The 20080-nt window shown below is 39.3% G+C and overlaps 1 protein-coding gene across 17 annotated transcripts in view; it reads right to left on the reverse strand.

The window, feature by feature from the left end:
- Positions 1-20080, reverse strand: part of ANKHD1 (ankyrin repeat and KH domain containing 1) — a 119037-nt gene that overhangs the window by 65178 nt on the left and 33779 nt on the right. For all 17 annotated transcript variants that reach the window (XM_049830095.1, XM_049830091.1, XM_049830084.1 and 14 more), the window contains exons 3-7: positions 10312-10468; positions 5623-5770; positions 4561-4708; positions 3258-3491; positions 1603-1697 (exon numbers count right to left, since the gene is read on the reverse strand). In XM_049830095.1, the coding sequence (XP_049686052.1) occupies positions 1603-1697; positions 3258-3491; positions 4561-4708; positions 5623-5770; positions 10312-10468 (782 nt within the window). The remainder of the gene's footprint in view (positions 1-1602; positions 1698-3257; positions 3492-4560; positions 4709-5622; positions 5771-10311; positions 10469-20080) is intronic.

The raw sequence follows: 20080 nt of genomic DNA on the forward strand, positions 1-20080 counted from the left end.
GAAGCTGACTAAGAGCCAACAACCACCTCGCCTAACTAAAGGCATTATCCTAGGTGTGGCACTCCATCTGGACCAAAACATACTAAAACTCAGAGGCACTTACAATATAACTGGTGATCAAAGACCAGATGTCTCAGCTTCCTGTATCTGCAGTATTCATTAGTTGGAAAACAGTGAAGACTGGGAAAAGTCACAATAATTTGGTTGAATGGTTCCCTTCTGCAAGGGTGCAGCCGAAAGATAAGGAGGAACAAACTCCATCATTCAACTTGGAGTTGGAACTTCAAAGGATCAATTTCCTCTCTGTTGCTTTTAAAGGTCAACATACACTCTGTAATGCAAACTAGTTTGAAACATCCAAGAGCTAAAAACGTGCAGGCAACCCACACAACTTTATCTTCCCCAAGCGAGATACTTCATAGCCTCCAAGTCAACCCAGTGCTCAGACTGTATCACCATGAAAGGAGAAAAAAAAAAAAAAGAGAAAAAAGAAAGACTAAACCTATACAGAACAGTGGGCTGATTAAAGCATTTAGTTTGCAGTCATGCTGCAATCTCCTTTAGGTGACAACATACACCCACTGCAAATGCATCCTTCTGAATTCCTTACTGGCACTAGGCTCTGATACAGGGAAGACTATTCAAGGATACTATTACCATCTCACTATCGGAAGACTTCAACAGCTTGAGACATTATAATCTGACCTTGGTCACTTGCATGATCACCTCACAACTGCACTAAAAGAACACTTGATCCTGCAGCTCTCAAGACTGTAGGAACATTGCAGCCTATCTTCTGAGGATTATAGGCTACTGGAAGCAAATGAAGTTTTCCACTATTTGCTGTGCTTCCTATGAAAACAAGGTCCCTGTTCTTTCTTCAAAGAAGGTCTCCAGCTTGAAGAACAGATAAAAGGTCACCTAAGGTCTGGACAAAAATGGCTGCAGACATACTTTGACACAATAGCAAACTCTTTATTAAGAGGAAGATCTTGGAAAGGAAGGTTGTTCCTCAATGGCTGCTTTGAAATGACATGAGCTGTCCAAGAACTAAGAACTAAACTACTTCTGACCTACCATTTTATTTTCAAAGAAAAACCTCACAGCACCATTTACAAAAGCCTAGAAGAGCGTAAACCATCTCCACATGCAAAACACTTCCTGCAGTGGTGAAAGGACAAGTGTAATGCATTAGTCATCGAGCTCAGTGCACTTCTAGTAGGCTCATACCATGATGACCTGAAAGACCTTGTTTACAAAGTCAAAGGTGGAAAACTAACTCTTACACTGCAAAGAAACAGTGACTTGGGCTCAACCCACCACTTTACTGCACTGCAGATCAGTTGCACCTACACTTCATGTTGGGAGCATATAAAACAACACATCACACCCCCAAAAATTAGAATAATTTTTTCCCCTGTAACCAATAAGGCTGAAAAGCTGGTCACCTTTGGTAACTATAGTAAAGGCTTTCTTACTATAAAAAGTAACACACACTCACTTGCAGACCCAAACCAGCTTGTTAACAAAGGCTCACTTTATTTTGTTATCTTTTATTCATCTCTCATTGAAAAGAGAGCAGTACAAATAAAGGCTGTTTACCATGCAGGCCTCCATTAGCGCCGTGTGCATCTCATCTGTTTTATGTTCTTGATCAGCTCCAGCTTCAAGCAAAAAACGAACCATATCTAAATGGCCTTCAAATGAAACAGATCAAAATAAAGAAGCATTTAATATTGTAAACTTTTAGTAGTACAGACAATACATTTAATGAAATAAATTTCTATTTTCATAGTTCGCTATTACAATTTTTAGAAGTTATAATTTGCAAACCTGCTCTTTTTAAAGTACTCTAAAAAATACCAATGCAAAACAAGACAGCCAGACTTTAGACAGTCTTTCCCGAAGATACTGCCCAACCATGAGATGAAAACAGACCCCTCTAATTCAAGTTTACACAACAGGAACCTTTCCTTGTGTCTTCAAGCTATAAAAGACTGTACTTATTCCTTATTCAACTGTATAGAGATGTATCATTTAAGTGTTCCAAGGCAGCATACAATTGGGGGGCATTATCTTTTAGAGAAAGGCCCATGTAGATCTGAACTAAACTTTAAGCTTTTTAGTAAAAGCATTTACAGACATATTTCTGAGAACTAAGATACATGTATTATGTCATCTGACACTATTTTTAAAAGCTTCCACTGAACTTCACCAATACTTGTTTTCAACTCTATTATGACTTCTGTCATTTTAGAATTTGTCCCTTACAAGTTCTACATCTTAACCTCTTGACGAGCATCCTCTTCCAAGACAAGACTTAGTTTTACATAAACTGATAGGAAAACAACATAGCTCAACCATCTTGCCAAAGATAATGCAGAAAATTTCTAGTCAATGAAGGTCTTACATTACATCACTCTCACAAGAAACAAGAATGCTCCTCCAACACATCCAGGAGTACCATTATTGAAATTTCTCTGTAAGGAACTACTATATGCTGCAGGAAATCCATGACAAATCCAGATGCAAGTTTTCAGATGGGTTATACATAGTATGTATCCTCCAATTCTAACCAGAGGCAAAACCTGAAGTTACTATGACAATAATCTGCATCATTAAAGCTTCTTTTATGAGAAAAACAATTGTTGGAAATTTTATGAAGGTTTTCAAAAGAAAAAAAAACAACCTTGGAAGCACACTGGATTAGCACTGCACTAAGTTACTTTATATATAAACTTTAAATAGCAAAATAAATTAAGTCAAAAGTTAATACTTAACAACTTATAGACATCCTCCAAAATTACACTAAATGAAAAGTATCTAGTAATAATGCTAGCATTTGCACCCCATCAGGTATTCCAGGAAGATTTGTTCTAACTTCACATTTTCCTAACAGCTAATAGAGATGTTTTCAGAACTTGCAGATAGTTAGAAAGGGGAATCTGAATGAAATAGGGAATGTGGTAGTGAGGGAAGAGGAGAGTGGCAGTGTGTCAAAGCACAAGTTTGGATGCAACCAGTCACAAGTTTTCACCTGCAACATGTTGAATACACATCCACCACATCTGAACACAAGTAGACAGGATTAATACCACTACACCACGGATGAGCATTTCCTGACATCGAGTTTAAAACCAAGATCCAGTATTCCAAAACTCTTAAGAAAATATTCGAAGTACAGCTGGAAGCTTTAGTTAGATAAATCCTAGCAAATAAATTCAAACAAAAATACAAAACAAGGCAAGAGACAATACCTTTATAGCATGCAAGTGTAAGGGCACTTTCTTTGAACTCGTTGGAGTGAGTGTTGATTCCTGCACCATATTCCAGCAATACTCTTGCAACCTCAACATGACCTGCACTGGCTGCTTCCATTAAGGGGGTATGCCCATTCTCATTGTGGTCTTCTATATTAGCACCGGCTTTCAGTAGCACCTTCACTATGTCAACAAAGCCCCCAGCACAAGCATAAGTGAGAGCTGTGTTCCCTGCAGAGAAGAAGTAGTTTAACATGAAAGGCCTTTTCATCATCCACTCCTAATACAGGAAAGAAAATTAGTTTTAACATCTCTGAACAAAATCAAGTACATCACTAGCAGCAGCTTTTTACCTCACAGCAATGTTACTCCAGCCAATAATTTCAGGCTGGGTATAAAAATCGCAACACAGCTATCATGTGAAAGAGTTTTAATGCTAAGCCAATATTACAAATCAGGATTTTTTTCTTTTATAATTATGTTTCCTACTTCAGCCCACAGAGAGAGACCAAATACACACACACACACACACAAAAACATCAATGAGTAATTTTCATGCTCACTGTGAGTTTGGGCAGAGGGGAGTTTGGGTTTTTTTGCCTGAGACTGTATCCTTGAAAAACTTTTACGGGCTAAATGAAAATAAATTTACAATTTAAAACTCCAGTACATACAGACAATTACGTATGGCTCATGTTTTAAATGCTACTGTTAATTTTAAGCTAAGTTCTGCTTAATATGGCTAAACATCAAGATAAAAAGTACATTTCATAGTTCAGACACCTGACTTCTTTAAAATTTGAACAAAGTTTAAATTCCATCTTAATATTAGCAGAATCCAACTGCAGGTTAATACTCTTAGCAAGGTTAGTTAAGCTGTGGTCAAGCATCAGCAGTGTAGACAACATTCGATGCTCAAAGAATTGCACCTCCACTTTGGTAAAATAACAACAGACTGAAATAAGTGGTCTTGACCAGATGTGTCCCATGGTCTTCTTACTGGCTAATTCTGGATTATACAGATAAGAAAAACTAAACTTCATGTATTTTTCTGGTCATCTAACACCACAGTGGTTTTCACGGGAAGAGTGCTTTCCATTACAGTTTATATTTAAAACAATCTTTAATAATGGCCAGGTAAGACTCTAAACACATCCTCTATGTATCTGGCCTATTCTTAATAGTTCTTGTCATGTTTTCTTGTGAATGAAACTATCAGACAAAAACACAGATGTTCAGAACAGCTGCACATCTTATATGCCAATCTTATTAATTCTTCATGTTCCTGCTTCCCAGTTACCTGTTGAAGATTGTGCGTTGACGTCTGCACAATGAACAAGGAGAAGTTTAACAATATCTACATAGCCTCCACTGGCAGCTGCCATTAAGGGAGTTATGTCTCCTTTATTCCCTCGATCTTCAACATTTGCATGCATTGCTAGTAGCACCTAGAGAAAAAAGTTCACTTTAATAAATAAATTATAACACAGACTTTTAGTTTGCTTTTTGTTCAGTGGGGCTTGTGAGAATGATTCCCCAGCCAGCCATGACATTCCCTTGCAGTAATACCCCCAATGGTGAAGCACAATGGCACTCCCCAGGGCCATTTATAATTACTACCTGCACTGTGCTCTGCTTCAGAAAGTGCTGATTTTCTACATTTGTTCATATCTGCTAAAATCAACATTAAGTTACAGTGCAATACTGACATTTTCAAAAGTCACAGGGCAATGCACTAAGCAGAATGACAGCAGAGAAACTGTAAACTTGCATTAGTGACCACATCACACATTGCGTCAAGCTTACAGGTAAACAGTTTTCTCTCTGTACTCTTGCCTGGCACCAAAACATGAAGCTGGCCACTTTGAGAACTATCACCTAAATATCTTCAAGCACAAATTCTGCCCTTAGATACATAAGTATAAAAGCCAAAATTTAACAAATTAATGCATTGTTTTTACAGATGTGATTTTAAAAAAAAAGATTGAGTGAGAGAGACATGAGCTTTTAGAAGGTAACCACTTGTAGTGTTTGATTTTGCTGCTATTTTAGATCCTCTTGCAATGTCTACTTGGCAGAACAGCTCGACTGCATCTAGACCAATGCCAGAAAAACAGATACATCATAAAACGCAAGACACATTCCTCAGATGAGTCCCTTAAACCTAAAGGCATATATGATGGCATTTTTCCATTAAAAAGACAAATGATAACTAGAAGCCCACAATAAACTGTATTAACTGATACTCTGTTTAGAGTATAAAAAATTATTATAATCAGAATAGCTAAAATGTTTACCTACCAAAGCAGCCCCTTAGACAGTGCTTCACAAAGGTTTAGTTGTGATTACATTTGTTACTTACTTGTGCCAATTCATAATATCCTGCTGAACAGGCCAAGCAAAGGAGACTCTCCCCTTCTTCAGTATGTTCATTTACACTTCTTCCTTCATCCAACAGCTTCCGGACAGCATTTACATCCCCATCTGAGCATGCTTCTGCCAAACTGCGACTGGAAAATCAGTTACCACAGAATAAGCTCAGAACAAATCTGCCATAGATGGGTAGCTTTCCTATGCAAGGAAGAAGTCTCCACTTAGAGACTCACATTAGTACTAAGCCTTGCTAGAAAAATATACCTCACAGATTTAAGAAAAAAATATATCCATAAACATTATTTCCATAGGTACAACAGAGATAAAGAACTTGCTTATGTCTAAATTAGCTCTTGTCCTCATCAGTTGCTAACTCACATAAGCCTCATACAGACTAGATGCAAAGAAGAGTGCTCAAAAGCAGGTAACTTGTGGTATTTGCAAGACACAGAAGTAAACCCCACTGATGCTATTCACACTTCGGTGGAACACCAGACACACAGAGGCTATGATCATGACAAACTACTGACTATAGGTACCAAGGCTAATTTCTAGTAGACATAAAGCCAAAAAGTAAACAGCCTAGTATCAGAGAGACCACTAATACTGAGTACTGCAACAAGACAAACTTCCAACCATTGTCTCTGCTGTAGTGGGACTTACTTCTCTACACTAGCCAAAAGATTTTTTTTCTTTTAATTCAAAACACCAGTTTCTTAATTTAAGCAGCCATTTCAAAGAAAAATCCTTGCCTTACCTAATGACATCTTAAAGGAAGAAAGGAGAAGAGCCTTACAAAAGTTTACTGTGTTTCCTTTCATGTACTGTTAAAAGCATACTACAGAAGTTTTCAGATGGATGAAATAAGCCAGTTGAACTGCACGTTTTTTAAACAGCAATAACACCACAAATCCTACATGGAATACTACTAACTCATCCTTAAAAAAAAACATAAAAGGTAATTACAAGCTAAGAGTTAAAAGGAAAAGACAAGACAAACCTTGAGTTCTTGGCATCTCAAAGTGCTATAATCACTATAAAGTCTATAATCACTACTTTAAACATCATTAACCTCTGAAGTAGAAGAGAATAGCTATTTCCCCCAAGACCTAGGAAAGCACACTAATCAAATCTTGATAAAGATGAGCTGAGCTTCAATTTCAAACCAAGTCACCTGTCCTTTAAATCTTTTTCTGTACAAAAAGACTAACAGCAAAGACAACTGTTAAAGCACTGCTAAAACGAAGTGTAAACAAGTGCAAGTCATGCTCAGTACCAACTCAGTTACACTTCTCCAACTGATGATATAATTTTATTTAGAAAATACATGCAAGGAATCATGGTCCCTCCTCAGCCACTGGGAACCAAACCATAATTAATGCCCTAGTGTGAGGGGGAAGGGAGGAAGAGCTTTTTGTGGTAACAGCAGTGGACTGTATGTGATGCATTCCTATCAGTATATTAATTTGCAAGATATGGAAGCTTGTTGCTTAAAACAAAAACTAGTACACTCAGATTCATTAAAAACTTCAAACTTCTACTCTTCTTCTGTAAAAGACAGAAGTTCACTCAAGAAATTCACTCACAATGAAGAAAATATCCATTTGAGCACAAAGTTCCCTCAGGAAGGCATGCAAGTCTCAATTTTCAACTGTTCAAAGACTGTAACGGTTAAAACATGTTAAGTCCCTATTTTAAAAGGAACTCATTTGCCATATACCCCAAAATGAAATAAACTGTGGTAGCAGCTGCTAGATAAAAGCTGAGATCTGACTGAAAGAGAATATCCAGTATCTGATCACTTACATTTGCATTGTAATCACTAATTATTGTAAGCCAAAAAAATGGTATTTTTGGTAAAGTGTATTATTTGACTACATAGTCAAATTCATATACTGAAGCAAAGGGATCCCACTAAAAGGCTGCAGGACTATCAAACCTGCCACCTTCTCCTGGGAGGTAGTAAGGGACAGCTGTGTGCTCATAGCACAAGCAGTCAAAAGAGCCTTGCTGCAACCCACATGTAACCAGGCATTTACAGCTTGGGCTCCCGTGTTCAGCTGGCAGGAGAGTGGGGATTCATGTACTTTTGCAGACACATAGTCTAGCCTTTAGAAACGGGGGCCACTCAACACCATAACCTGTGAGACAAATCCTGAAGCAGGTCCCATCATTCTCAGAAAATGACCTTAAGCCACCTCATATAATACAGAACTGCTGTGAAACCAAACATGCTCTGGGAAAAAGCTATTAAAAACAAGACTTGTAGTTGATTCTAGTAGACCCAGGCACCTCAGGGGGTCTCCCATTTTGCCCTCTGCTAAGGTTCACTTTGAGGTACTTCCAACACATTTTGTAAAAGTGACAAGAATGACACTGGGATGTTCTTCCAAATTAAGCACAAGATGCTGTTGACCTTTGCTCTAAGGGTGCATTGCTGGCTTATGTTCCACTTGTTGTCCACCAGAAAACTCAGGTCTTTTTCTCAAATGTTGACTTCCAGCCATTTGGCCCTCCCCATCCATATCAATGCAGGATGATATGGATGGGGAGATATTCGTCCCCAGGTGCAAGACTTTGCATTTCCCTTTGCTGAATTTCATGAGATTCATGCTGGCCCCCTTCTCCAGGTTGTCAAGGTCCCTCTGAATGGCAGCACAACCATCTGGTCCACCAACCACTGCTTTCAGTTTTGTATCATCTGCAAACCTGCTGAAGACGTACTCTGTACCATCACACGGGTCACTGATGAAGACATTAAACAGTACTAGCCCCAGTATCATCCCCTGAAGTACAACACTAGCAACTTGCTTTCACCTGAACATCGTGCTACTAACAACTCTGAGCCTAGTAGTTCAGACAGTTTTCAATCCACCTCACTGGTCTGTACTTCATCAGCCTGTCCCACAGGATGCTGTGGGATACAGCATGAATACTTGCTGAAGTCAAGATAAACAGCGGCCACTGCTCTCCTCTCACCTACCAATGCAGCCATCTCATCATAGAAGGCTATCAGGTCGGGTTTGATCTCCCCTTTGTAAAACCATGCTGACTACTTCCCATCACAATTTTGTACTTACTATGCTAGGAAATGGCTTCCAGGAGGATTTGCACCATCACCTTTTCAGGGACTGACTTGAGTCTGACCTGCCTATAAGTCCCTTGGATCCTCTTTCTCGCCCTTCTTGAGCACAGGGGTGACATTTGCTTTCTTCTAGTCCTCAGGAACCTCCCTCATTCCTCATGACCTTTCAAATAAATTGAGACTGGCCTCACAGTGACAACAGCCAGCTCCTTCAGTACTCATGGGTGCATCCTATCAGGTCCCATGAACTTGTCCACTGGATTATGTCCAACCTGTTTAAATGCTCCCTGACCTGGTACCAACCAAGGGCAAGCCATCCTCGGTCCAGACCTTCCCACTCATCTCAGGGGCCTGGGATTCCTGAAAGCAAATCACACCAGTAAAGCCCAAAGTAAGTGCAGCATTCGCTACCTCCTCCTATTCTGTGTCCCCGTCACTAGGTCCCCTGCCATATTCTGAGGCAGGCCCACATCTTCCCTCATCTTCCTTTTGCAGCTGATATACTCACACTAGTAGATCTTACTGCCTTTCATGCCCTTTGCCAGATTCAACTCCAGGTGGGCTTTGGCCTTCCTAATCACAACCCTGTATGCTTGGACATTGTCTCTACATTCCCCATGGGCCACCTGGCCTGCTTCCACCTCTTGTATGCTTCCTTTTTATGGTCAAGCATGCTTCCCCAGCTTATTTTCATCTCTCCATGTTCTGATTCACAAGTAATTTCTCTAGCTTGTTAGGAAATGAAACTATATTTGTTCTGTATTTGTATTTACATTTTGAGTACTGACTCACGACTCCCTCCTTTACTGTAAGCACTTTGTTTTGCAAATCCCAAGTCTGAATTTCACGAAGATATCCATATGAAAGAAAACTTAAGACTTTCAATTTTTGATCCTAGATCTTAAGTTCAACAGTATATGCAGTCACACCATCCCAACAGTTTAGGAACTATTTGCCTAGTAGAGTAGAAAATATTGTCAGAGTAGAAAATATTTCAGGACCCCTAAAGATGGTTTGGAATTACCAACATAGAAGAAAGCTTTTGATGCCATAGGACAAATCTTCAGTTTTGTCATCATGGGAGTTAAATGCCATCCTCATTAATTATCAGTTACAAAAAGTTATCGGATAACACAGTTTTCATTTTCCCCTAAGTTCCTGAGCAAGATCCTGGGACAAACTGCTGCCCTGTAAGTATTAGCATTCTCTTCCAACTTTTAATACAATTAACTAGATTCATTAGTTTCCAAAGTATGCTGAGGCAGTAATTAGAGAACTATCACCAACTCTTCTACATGTACGAATTTAACCTGTTTTTGGGGGGGGAAAAAAAAAATCAACTGTCTAGTTGTCTAGTACATAGAAAGAGCAGCAGGCTAGAAAGTAACTTTTTTTGTACTTTTCTCTTACACTTTGAAGCCAATAACCTGATAGGACAGTAGTTACACCTTCAGATTCAATAACTGCTTCTGCTAGTAGTAGAGCAGATACACTACCAAGTACTAACTATAAAATTAACTGAATTTGAAATTAAAAATACAAACTTGCATTCTATAGTTGGGGGACTAGGGGTGGGGAGTGATCAATACATACTTGTCCACTTGTCCTGCATTGTGATTGTTCTCTGCTCTCATCCGTGTCAATGCAGCAGCAGCTTCATCCAGTGCACAGCTGACAGAGGACGTCAATCTTCGGAGAACCTCAGGATCTGCGAAGGCTTTACCATCGGCAGTGGACAATTTACCAATTCCTTCAGTGTATGTTCGTTCATCAGTCAAGTTAGTATGAAAGTCACACAAAAGAAATGCAAAGACACTATTTTAGATTTCAGCCACATGCACTATTAGTTAAAAATCATTTGCAAACATGCCAGAAAATCAGCTACTTAAAAGTAACTGTTAACGTTTGCTTAAGACCTGAACATTTAATTAACTATAATACAGCAGTAAGAAAACTATTTTTCAACCGGCAGCTTCATTACCTGTCCCAAATTCCCAACTCATACCTTTGAATAATAAAATACAACATTTTAAAAAAAAAAATCTTGGGGGGAATAAGGATAAGTCCAGGGGTCAAGCCCCAAACCAGAAGTTTGGGAAACAGGGATTATTCTACAGGCTTGGCTTAATATTTTCTGAATGTGAAGAATTTTCTAATTTAAAATGTAAAGTTATTACCTCTTTCCCACCCAACTTCACCCAAAATGAAGTGGACCTAGCTCTAATATATCTTTTCTTTTTTAAAAGTAGGAAAAAAACTTTAGAAAGTTATTAGCTTAAATTCCCAATAATTTAACATTCTAAGCACAGCTCTAGCTACAGACACTAAAATTACAAAACAAAATTTCAAATATTTATGTATACTTGAAATCAATGCCCCCTCTACACTAACATTACACAGCAGAAATGCTTAGACTCAAGGAACTTTTGTAACAGGTTCTTTTATCAAAACAGTTTCTTTGCTGCAAGACTAAAGCTGAAGGCCAATACAGAACAGCACCATAAGAAGGTGTTTATCCCACTCATTTACATGGCTGATATAAAATTATGGTACAGCTGTGTAGTTTTACTCCATACAGTTCAGCACAGCCTATTTTACATATGCAAACAGCACTGCACAGTTGCCTCTGCGGTATAGGCAGGGCTTATATTTGCATATACAAATGTGCAAATAGTGTAAGGAAATGCACTGATGAATAGTACCCCCCCCCCCCCCCAATCAATTTCACATGCTACAGAAAAAAAATGGTTACTGGTTTATAGATTAGCTACCTTCAGCAGTGATGTATCAGTAACTTTTCAATTCCTTAGCTGTTAAACAGGGTCAAATTAGATATAAAGCTCTGAAAATAACACAACTTTTACCTCAAAAGATTTGCTATTTGGTATGTGCATATCTCTGCAAGACTGATTCACATCATGTCTCCCACAACCCAGCCTGTAATTATGACAGAATAACTACTGAAATCATACTCTGAAAGTTTCAAACATTTGCCTTCAGACAATGTATTTCCCCAGTTTGAGAGCATCCAATTTGCTTCTCGTTAATGTAAGAATCAATACTTACCAAATTTCTCCACCCTGAAAACATTTTAGGCCAGCATACCCCAGGCACACTGTGTTACATTACCCATCATCACTGCTGCAGTCCTGGTAAAGTGTTGGCTTACAGTATTCAAACTCAGTGTTGCTGGAAATGATGAGAGTCCCTATCCTGTCATCAAGGCAGACGCCCACGATGGGGTGCAGAAGTTTACTTGGCCGACTGAAACTGAGCACGGGCTATGAAGGTTGAGATGAGCTGCTTAAGCAACCTGGTCAGATCCAAGCGTACTACCTCCCTGGCTCCAACAACCTACCTCTGGATCACTTCAGCAGTGTCAAAAGGCTATGAAAAACAATTTATTATGAATTACCCACTCTGCAGCAAAATGAGAAATTACAACTAGATCTGTCTACACCGTACCCATCTGGTCTTCAAAGACTGTCTAGTGCACTGCAGAGCAATCAGAGCAGAGAAACATAGTGCCATGGACTCTTGACTCCACGTACTTCAAGAGGCTATCAGCCACATGCCCCCTTCCACTGCCAAACTGTTGAGGCCATAACCCTTCTAGTCACTGCTGTTAAATATAGTGAGGCTTTAAACAAGCCTCAAACACCACAGCTCGCACCCCACATTAACGTAAACTGAATTTGTTGTTGGTTTAAAAGGGGATGTAAGTCATGTTCGGCTCTGCAGTTGTAGCAGGTGGGACAGCAGGAGACAGTCACTGCGAAACTGCACCAGGGTATTGATTTAGTACTAAACACACTGAGAAAGTGATAGTTTTTACATAGATCTGCTTCCCAGGACAGGTCACAGAGTTAACTACACAGATGTTTACACTAGCTATTTCTGGTGGCAGTGCTGGCTTACACAAGCTTGCAGAGTACATGAAAGCACTGCCTAAGGAAAGAAAGGGAATTAAGTCTTCACAGCTCAGCACTGAGGCCTCATCTAGGACCGCTGCAACCAAAGCTGAACACTGCAGTAAACAAAGTAGAAAAGTACTTGAGAGAAATCCATGGGATTTAGAAAAGTGGCCCAAGTCTAAAAAAGCGTAGATTTAGCTTACAAGGAGCAGCACAACAACAGTTTCCCTCCACTTAGACGGGTGTCATGAAGGAGCTGGTAAACAGCTCTACTCCCAGCAAAAGAAGAGAGAAATAAAAAGTCCAGTAAAAAAAAAAAACAAAAAAAAAAAAAAAAACAAACCACCCTCAAAACCCCAAAACAAACAAACAAAACCAAAATGACCTGGCTGTCTCAAACTAAGCTGGATATCTCAATCATTTCAAATCATTAAGGTCGTAGATCAGACAGGTTACCTAGACAAGCAGAACCTACACTTGACTATTCTCTCCATTTTTAAAGTTTGTATGTTGAAGCATTCATACACGGGATTTCTGAAGGCAAGAGAAATCACACCATGGATTTAAGTTCTGTATCCTGTAAAGACAAACAAACTCCAACTGCTGCAGAGCTCCTGTTCCAAAGTATCTGTTTTCATGGATTACTGCTGCTGGTGTCTGGGAGGACTTACCAACCACAGATGACTGGCTCCCCCTTCTAGCTAGTAAAAGCACGCTTACAGCTCACTATAGTTTCCTACTTTGTTCAAAAAAAGGTGCTATAACCACAGCAAGCACTTTCAGAGGGTAAGCTGAAGATGCCTTTTATTTACCTCACCAGCTAGGACTCAACCCAGGTGCCATCCCCAGCTGTTAATTTCATACTTTTTTATATATTGCACATGCCAAAACTAATCAACAGCCACAGAAGACATCAGAGCAGGCATTTGTTAGGCTGGATGGAGTAAAAGGGAGACAGACTACAAGAATTACCACTGCAGACACCCATTCATTTATTTCTCTTCTGCAAGTTTACAGTACCATCTAAATAATTGTTCAGTTTTTACTTCACTGTGATTTAGGATGACTATGCCAGAATCTTATTGCTGTAACACTCACTTATCTTTTAATTTCTAATTTAATTGGTTTTGTCCATTTCATAAGTATTTGCTCTTGTGTCACTCTCCCAGGTGTTTAAGACACCTCAGACACAGGGCCAGAAACAACCTGATCTACCTGCAGGTGCTGGGCTAAAACTCTTCTTGTCTCCTCCCATCCAACGAATACTGAAAGCATCCTGAAGACCATTCTCCACGTTTACTCCAATTCATCCTTCTTGCACACAAGTGATCACAATTTCTCACATTATTACAGTGTCACTAGCATGTTACTGATGACCGATCTGACACTACCTGAACTGGCATTCTCGTTTTCTACACAGTAATGGCACATTTTCAGGAATACAAGCCATCACAGAGGTTGTTTAACATCATCTTTTCATGGACTCATCACTGTTGCAGGATAAGTCTGAAAAGAGAATATGGGAGCCACTGAGGACTGTTTTTTATTGAGAACAGTCCATAGTCATTAACCATATCGAGATGGTGATGTTCCCAACGCAAAGTTACAGCTTACCAGTCAAATTATGAAGAGCATGTTCATAAGTAAACCAAAAGGAAGTACTTCCATACAACATGAGCTGCCATGCAAAGACCAAAAAGGTGAATTTAAAAATAGATAGGTTCACAGAAGGCAAAGGCTTTACAGTAATACTAAGAACAGTGGCCCTGGGAAGTCACTATTTAAGGACATTCCTGAACAAGAGACTACTGGAAGGATAGAGAGAGGAGAGACTATCACTTGTACTGCAATTTTACTGCTTTTCCCTCAAGTGTCCACAGCTAGCCCACTGCAGGACACAGGGAGCTAGACACATCTTCAGTCTGCCTTTATGGGGCAGTTCTTTAGCTGAGCGCCTTCTGCTGAAGCCACATACCAGTGTGTTCACAAACCCTGGCAGCGACAAGGCCAGTAGCATTATCTAACAACTAAAAAGAGAGCTCTTAACTAAACCTGGGAACAGGTTGTCTAGAGGAGTTGTGGATTCCCCATCCCTGGAAGTGTTCAAGGCCAGGGTGGATGGGGCTTAGAGCAACCCGACCTAGTGAAAGACATCCCTGCCCACGGCAGGGGGGTTAGACCAGATGATTTTTAAAGGTCACTTCCAACCCAAAACCTATTCTATGATTCTATAGTCTCCTCTGACTGGAAATAGATGACCTAGCTCCTCCCCATCCAACACGTCAACACACAGACTGTAGATCTCTAAATTAGAGAGAAAAGCATGAATTCCAAGATCTGCAAGCAGCTTAGTCCTTCTACTGAGCAACAAACCACCAATTCTATGGTACACAGATTCGGGCTGCACCTGAGAAGGATATTTCCACCAGTTTAAACAAGTCAACAATTCAACTGTTTAACAGGGATTAAATGCCCAGTACAACTGACTACTATATAACTAGGTTGAATCTGGAGCAGATGGCTTTTTTTTTTCCCTATAGCTACTGTGGCACACAGCATGACTGAACTTAGTGGCAGGTAATGCCAGATATTCCTCAAGTTAGTGCCACACTACTGAACTATTTAAATTACCCTGAAGTTGATTACAGAGGTGTATTAGAACAAGATCACCTTTCAAGGGAAAAACTTGCTCATCAGATACACACCTACGCACCTATAACGAACACTCCGATTTGAAGCATGGGCTTCCTTGTTGACTTTAAGACACATCAGGATATTCCTACCATGTAACTACCAAGGTTACAGTTGTAGGATAAGCTGAAATGAGCTGGTAACATCTCAGTGTGATCTTCCTCAGTTTAACGAGTCAAAGATACAGATACCACCTCAGAAAAAAACAGAATACAACCAGGGTTGTGTCTTTGGAAGACCCAAAAGAGCACAACCTTATACCGCTGGTGTGATTTTGCCATGAGGAATTAGAGATTACATTCTCTGAAAACCATGTCTGTGTATTTTCACAATTTGAACACAGAAGTTGAAAGCCATGAATACATCTTAAGGAACCAACATGAATAACCTAGGCCAAAGTTGTTTCAAATTCACTGCAGTAAAGGAACAAGTCAGAAACCCACACTTGAGCAACCATTCCCTTCACTTCTATTTCAAGAAAAGGAACATTCTCACAGGAGCATCAGTTGCTCTACCCTCCCTAAGGACAAAGAAAATACTTAAGCATAGTTTCTAGCTAGTAGCTCATAATTATCACCACTTAAAATAACTGTAGGCTTTGTACCAGATTGATTTCTTTTTAATGTAAGTCCCTTATACCACACACAACTGGTGTCAGCATATGCTTTGACCAAAGGAGATTGCTCCAAAGAGATCAACATATCTAAGCCTAAGAGGTAATGTCCAATAACCCTCATAAAAAACTGCAGAATCAGTGATGATTATGTTCCTTCCCAGTCAGTTCCATCACACCATATGTTCTAACATACACTTGAGGCCATTCATCTGCTAATGTGTCCAATTTATGATCTCATGTTCATCACAAAGTCTAACTCAACTTAAGCTCACATGGAATCATCTGCGGGTCCCAGAAGCTTAAAGGGATTCTCCATTTTCCTTGAGGTCTTGTATCACTTGTCCCCCAAAGGCAGGTTCTGATGGAAATGTGGACAGCTTTGAAAGCCCAAAAGAAGAATTAAATGAGAATTCTGGCCCAGAAATGTGTCTCTTTTTATTTTTAATATGGCAAGAACCTGCTTTAATCAGCATGGCGTGAAAGTAGCACCTCAAACAAGGTAAAGTGGGTTCAAGCAAGGAGAGAGGGGACTTCGGTTTAGCTTATTTGAATCCCCATTCAGAGGAATCGAGAAGTTCTACACTGTCAAAAGCAACTGCCACAGTCTTATGCCAACAAGCAGTAACTCTACCAGAAAAGTATTAATACTAGCACATCACACAGGTGCTACTGCAAGACAAGGCAGCAACATGAAGGACTGAGCACACTCTTTTCTGGAAGGTCTCAGGTGACTTAACTCAAATTCTCAACACAGGTACAGCTCCCCTAGCAGCATACCAGAGGAATTCGGTTCAGGCATGTTAGAAGTAGAACCTAAGGGAAGATTTCCTAAAGAAGAGATTTCTCAGGATCTTTTAATCCACATGCTATAAGTTTATTTCTGTTAATACTTCGGAGCAATGCAGCATCTGCAGAAAATTATCACCTACTATTTTCTGTAAATTCTAGCAGTGGCGGAAGCAAGCAGAGATGATATCAGCCATCTACCAAACAGCAGGCTGCTGCTCTCTGCAATGTCGTAACTTCCTGCTTCATGTATTTTAACAGAAAGTGATTTTTGTAATTCCCCATATAACTAACAAAAGTGTATGCTTCACCCCTCTCCGATGATGTCAAAATATTTTCCCAAACACTAAGTTCATATTACATCATTTACAGAGCCAATAAACCAAAGTATAGTGTTGTCAGCACACTCACCAAGACCCACGCTGATCTTCTGGCAAACCCAGGAAAACACTGAATCAGCTCTAAGCTGCTGCCCATGTTTAATGTCTAAGCAAGGTTTGCAAAATTCTAGTTGCCTTCAATAAGTAACTTGTTAGCAGCCAGGTGGTGAAGCAACTGGAATTGGCAAGCACAGCACAGACACCAAGAGCACACTCATTGACAAGACCTGTGCTCGCTCCAGGTCAGGCTTCAACAACTGCATGATGCTCCCAGCACAGCCACTGCCAGTTAGAAAGACACAGGCATAGAAGCACTGAACACAGTTTTGTCTCACCATTTTTCTAATAGACTCCAGCTACACCAAAAAGAGCTGGGTCCCACTGATTACATGACCACACAGCAATGGAAAGGGAGACAGACTTTAGTCTTGCAAAAGAGATTTCAGCAAGGACGCAACACAAATTATTTCAGCCCATCTAAAGAGTGGATTGTGCTGGCTCTGTTTTCTTGTAAAAAACAGTCCAAAGACAAACAAATCAAATGGAATAGCCATTTTCAAGTATCACTGTTTCTGCATCAAGGTATCTAATTTACAACATCAGAATGAGGGACATAATATATATTTACAATTTTTTAAATATATTTTAAATATTTAAATGTGTTTTATTGTATGCTGATTGCTCAGACTAAAGTCCTCAAGGAAGAAACCACACGTTGAGTAGTGCTTTTTGTATATAGGACTTAGAAAAATATTAATAATTCATTCTAGTGTAGTAATCTTTCTAAAATTCAAATACTTTTAAAAACATTAAGATAAAGTGGTGTTAAAAACTGTAATTCACACTAAGCTAAAGAACATTAGAGTGACAAGGGAAAGTTTACTTGTTGTATAAGGAAAATAACTGTTTTAAGTCAGAGTACAGACTGAGCTACGCCATTGGGATTTTTGGGTAAGCCATTTGGACTTTAAAACAAATTTCTTCATTAAAGCAGTTAAAGTTTTAAACCCTCTTTATTAAGTTAAGCATGCCATACTTAAATTTCTGTATGATTCTGGTGAGCCTTTGAAGAATTCACACAATGTTTACAGACCCTAATCGCATCTAATGCGGTACCCAGGACCATGTGCCTTCGAAGGGAGACCTTCAGAAGCTTGTAATCCGAGGATACACACAGAAGGGTTGCACTGAAATCTGCAGAGATTTTGCATCTGGGATATCCATATCTCAAAAAACAAACAAACAAAAAACCAAAACAAAAAACCAGAAAGAACAAACAAACAAAACCAAAACAAACAAAACCCCAAACAACCCAAAACCCAAAAAACCAAACACAAAATAAACAAACAAAAAACCCCAAACCCAACCAACCCAACTAGTTACTTCAGACACTATACTTTGCCTTACCTGCCTACATTTCATTGCTAACATTATTTGTATAATGACATAAATCCTGTTCAGGAATAGCTGATTCTCCTTCGCCTTTCAAAAACCCCACATTTTGACATCAATTTCATAGCACACAAGTCCTCTCCTGACATACCTTCCCTTAAGAAACACATTGGTAGCAAATTACCTTTTATCATAATATTTTTTTACCTCATCTTTTACATCATTCAGAAGAAAGATGAACTTGGAATGGAAATGCTCTTTCAAAGTTTTTGAATTCTTACTCCTGACATTTAAAATGCCATATACTTCCATATTGCAACAAACTGGCTTATAATCTTACCATATCATCCCAATCCAAGAACACTTTGATTATGGTCTGGCACATCCTCAGAAAGATATCTAAGCCACTTGGCCAATACCCTTTCTAATCGCTACATAACATTATCACACATTACTGTGCCACTATGTATGAGATTACCCATTAGTGCTTAAATAAGCATGCAATTTCATAGATAACATGAATCTCTTTAAACACCAGTAATTATTTTGAAGAAGAAAAGATCATGACCTAAATTGGTTGGGTCCCCCTTCCTGCTCCAGATTCTTCCTAAATCAGTCCTTCTGTACTGTATAATACTGAAACTCAAAGACAGGAAACCTTAATCCCTATTTAACAGGAAGGGTTATTTCCAGAAGACAGATGTGAATGCACATCAAAAGAGACAAAATTATGGTGACACATTTTGGTCATGTTTTCAAAGGCCTGAGCAATCCTCATTCAGACTAACCTAGTTCCCTAGCCCATCTTCAGCAGCCAGTAGCAGGAAAAAAAATATCATTATATACCTGCTCTCTCTGCTTCTATACATTACCCCATGCGTTTAAATTGTAGCTCAGTTGACCATTACTAAACTTCTTGCTAAAATGCACAATGCTTTCTCAAATACAGCCAGGCTGGATTATTCAAGCTGACTAAATGGCATATATGCTGAATTTAGAGATCTAGTTTTTGTGCTTACAGTCCCCTTTTTATTAGGGCAAAATAAAGTACCCGAGTGATTTGTCTTACAACTAGCCATATGATAACTGAAAGATTCTTCCTTTCCAACAAATACAGATCTGTAAAGGCTCTACAACAGCACTTTCCAAAGTTTTTGAACCTCAGCTAGTGCCACCCAGTAACATTTCTGGAAGGCTAATATAATTCTTTATTACCATGCTGATCAAAAAACAACCTCTCTAAAGGCAGTGCCATTCCCTTGGAAGCAGTGCTTGAGATCTATGCAACCACCACAGTGCTTGAGACCACACCTACTGCCCTGGCCTGCTCTGTGATACTCACAACACAAATAACTCCTATTGTACAGCACGGTCAGCTTGCCTAAGCAGGCTGCAGCTTGATAGCTTTCTCAACAGATGATTTATCACCTTATAAAACCAAATAGAAAACCCAGGATAGGAGAATGTCCCTTCTAACTGTATTCTGCTGTATTTACCAGATTTCAACTCAATGACATTCCCAGATTGAGATGGTAACCCTGAAGTTTACTCAGTTTACTTGTTGCCACAGAGGTTCAGTTCCT

Source organism: Accipiter gentilis, chromosome 26 (genome assembly GCF_929443795.1).
Source record: "Accipiter gentilis chromosome 26, bAccGen1.1, whole genome shotgun sequence".
In the NCBI taxonomy this organism is placed as follows: domain Eukaryota; kingdom Metazoa; phylum Chordata; class Aves; order Accipitriformes; family Accipitridae; genus Astur; species Astur gentilis.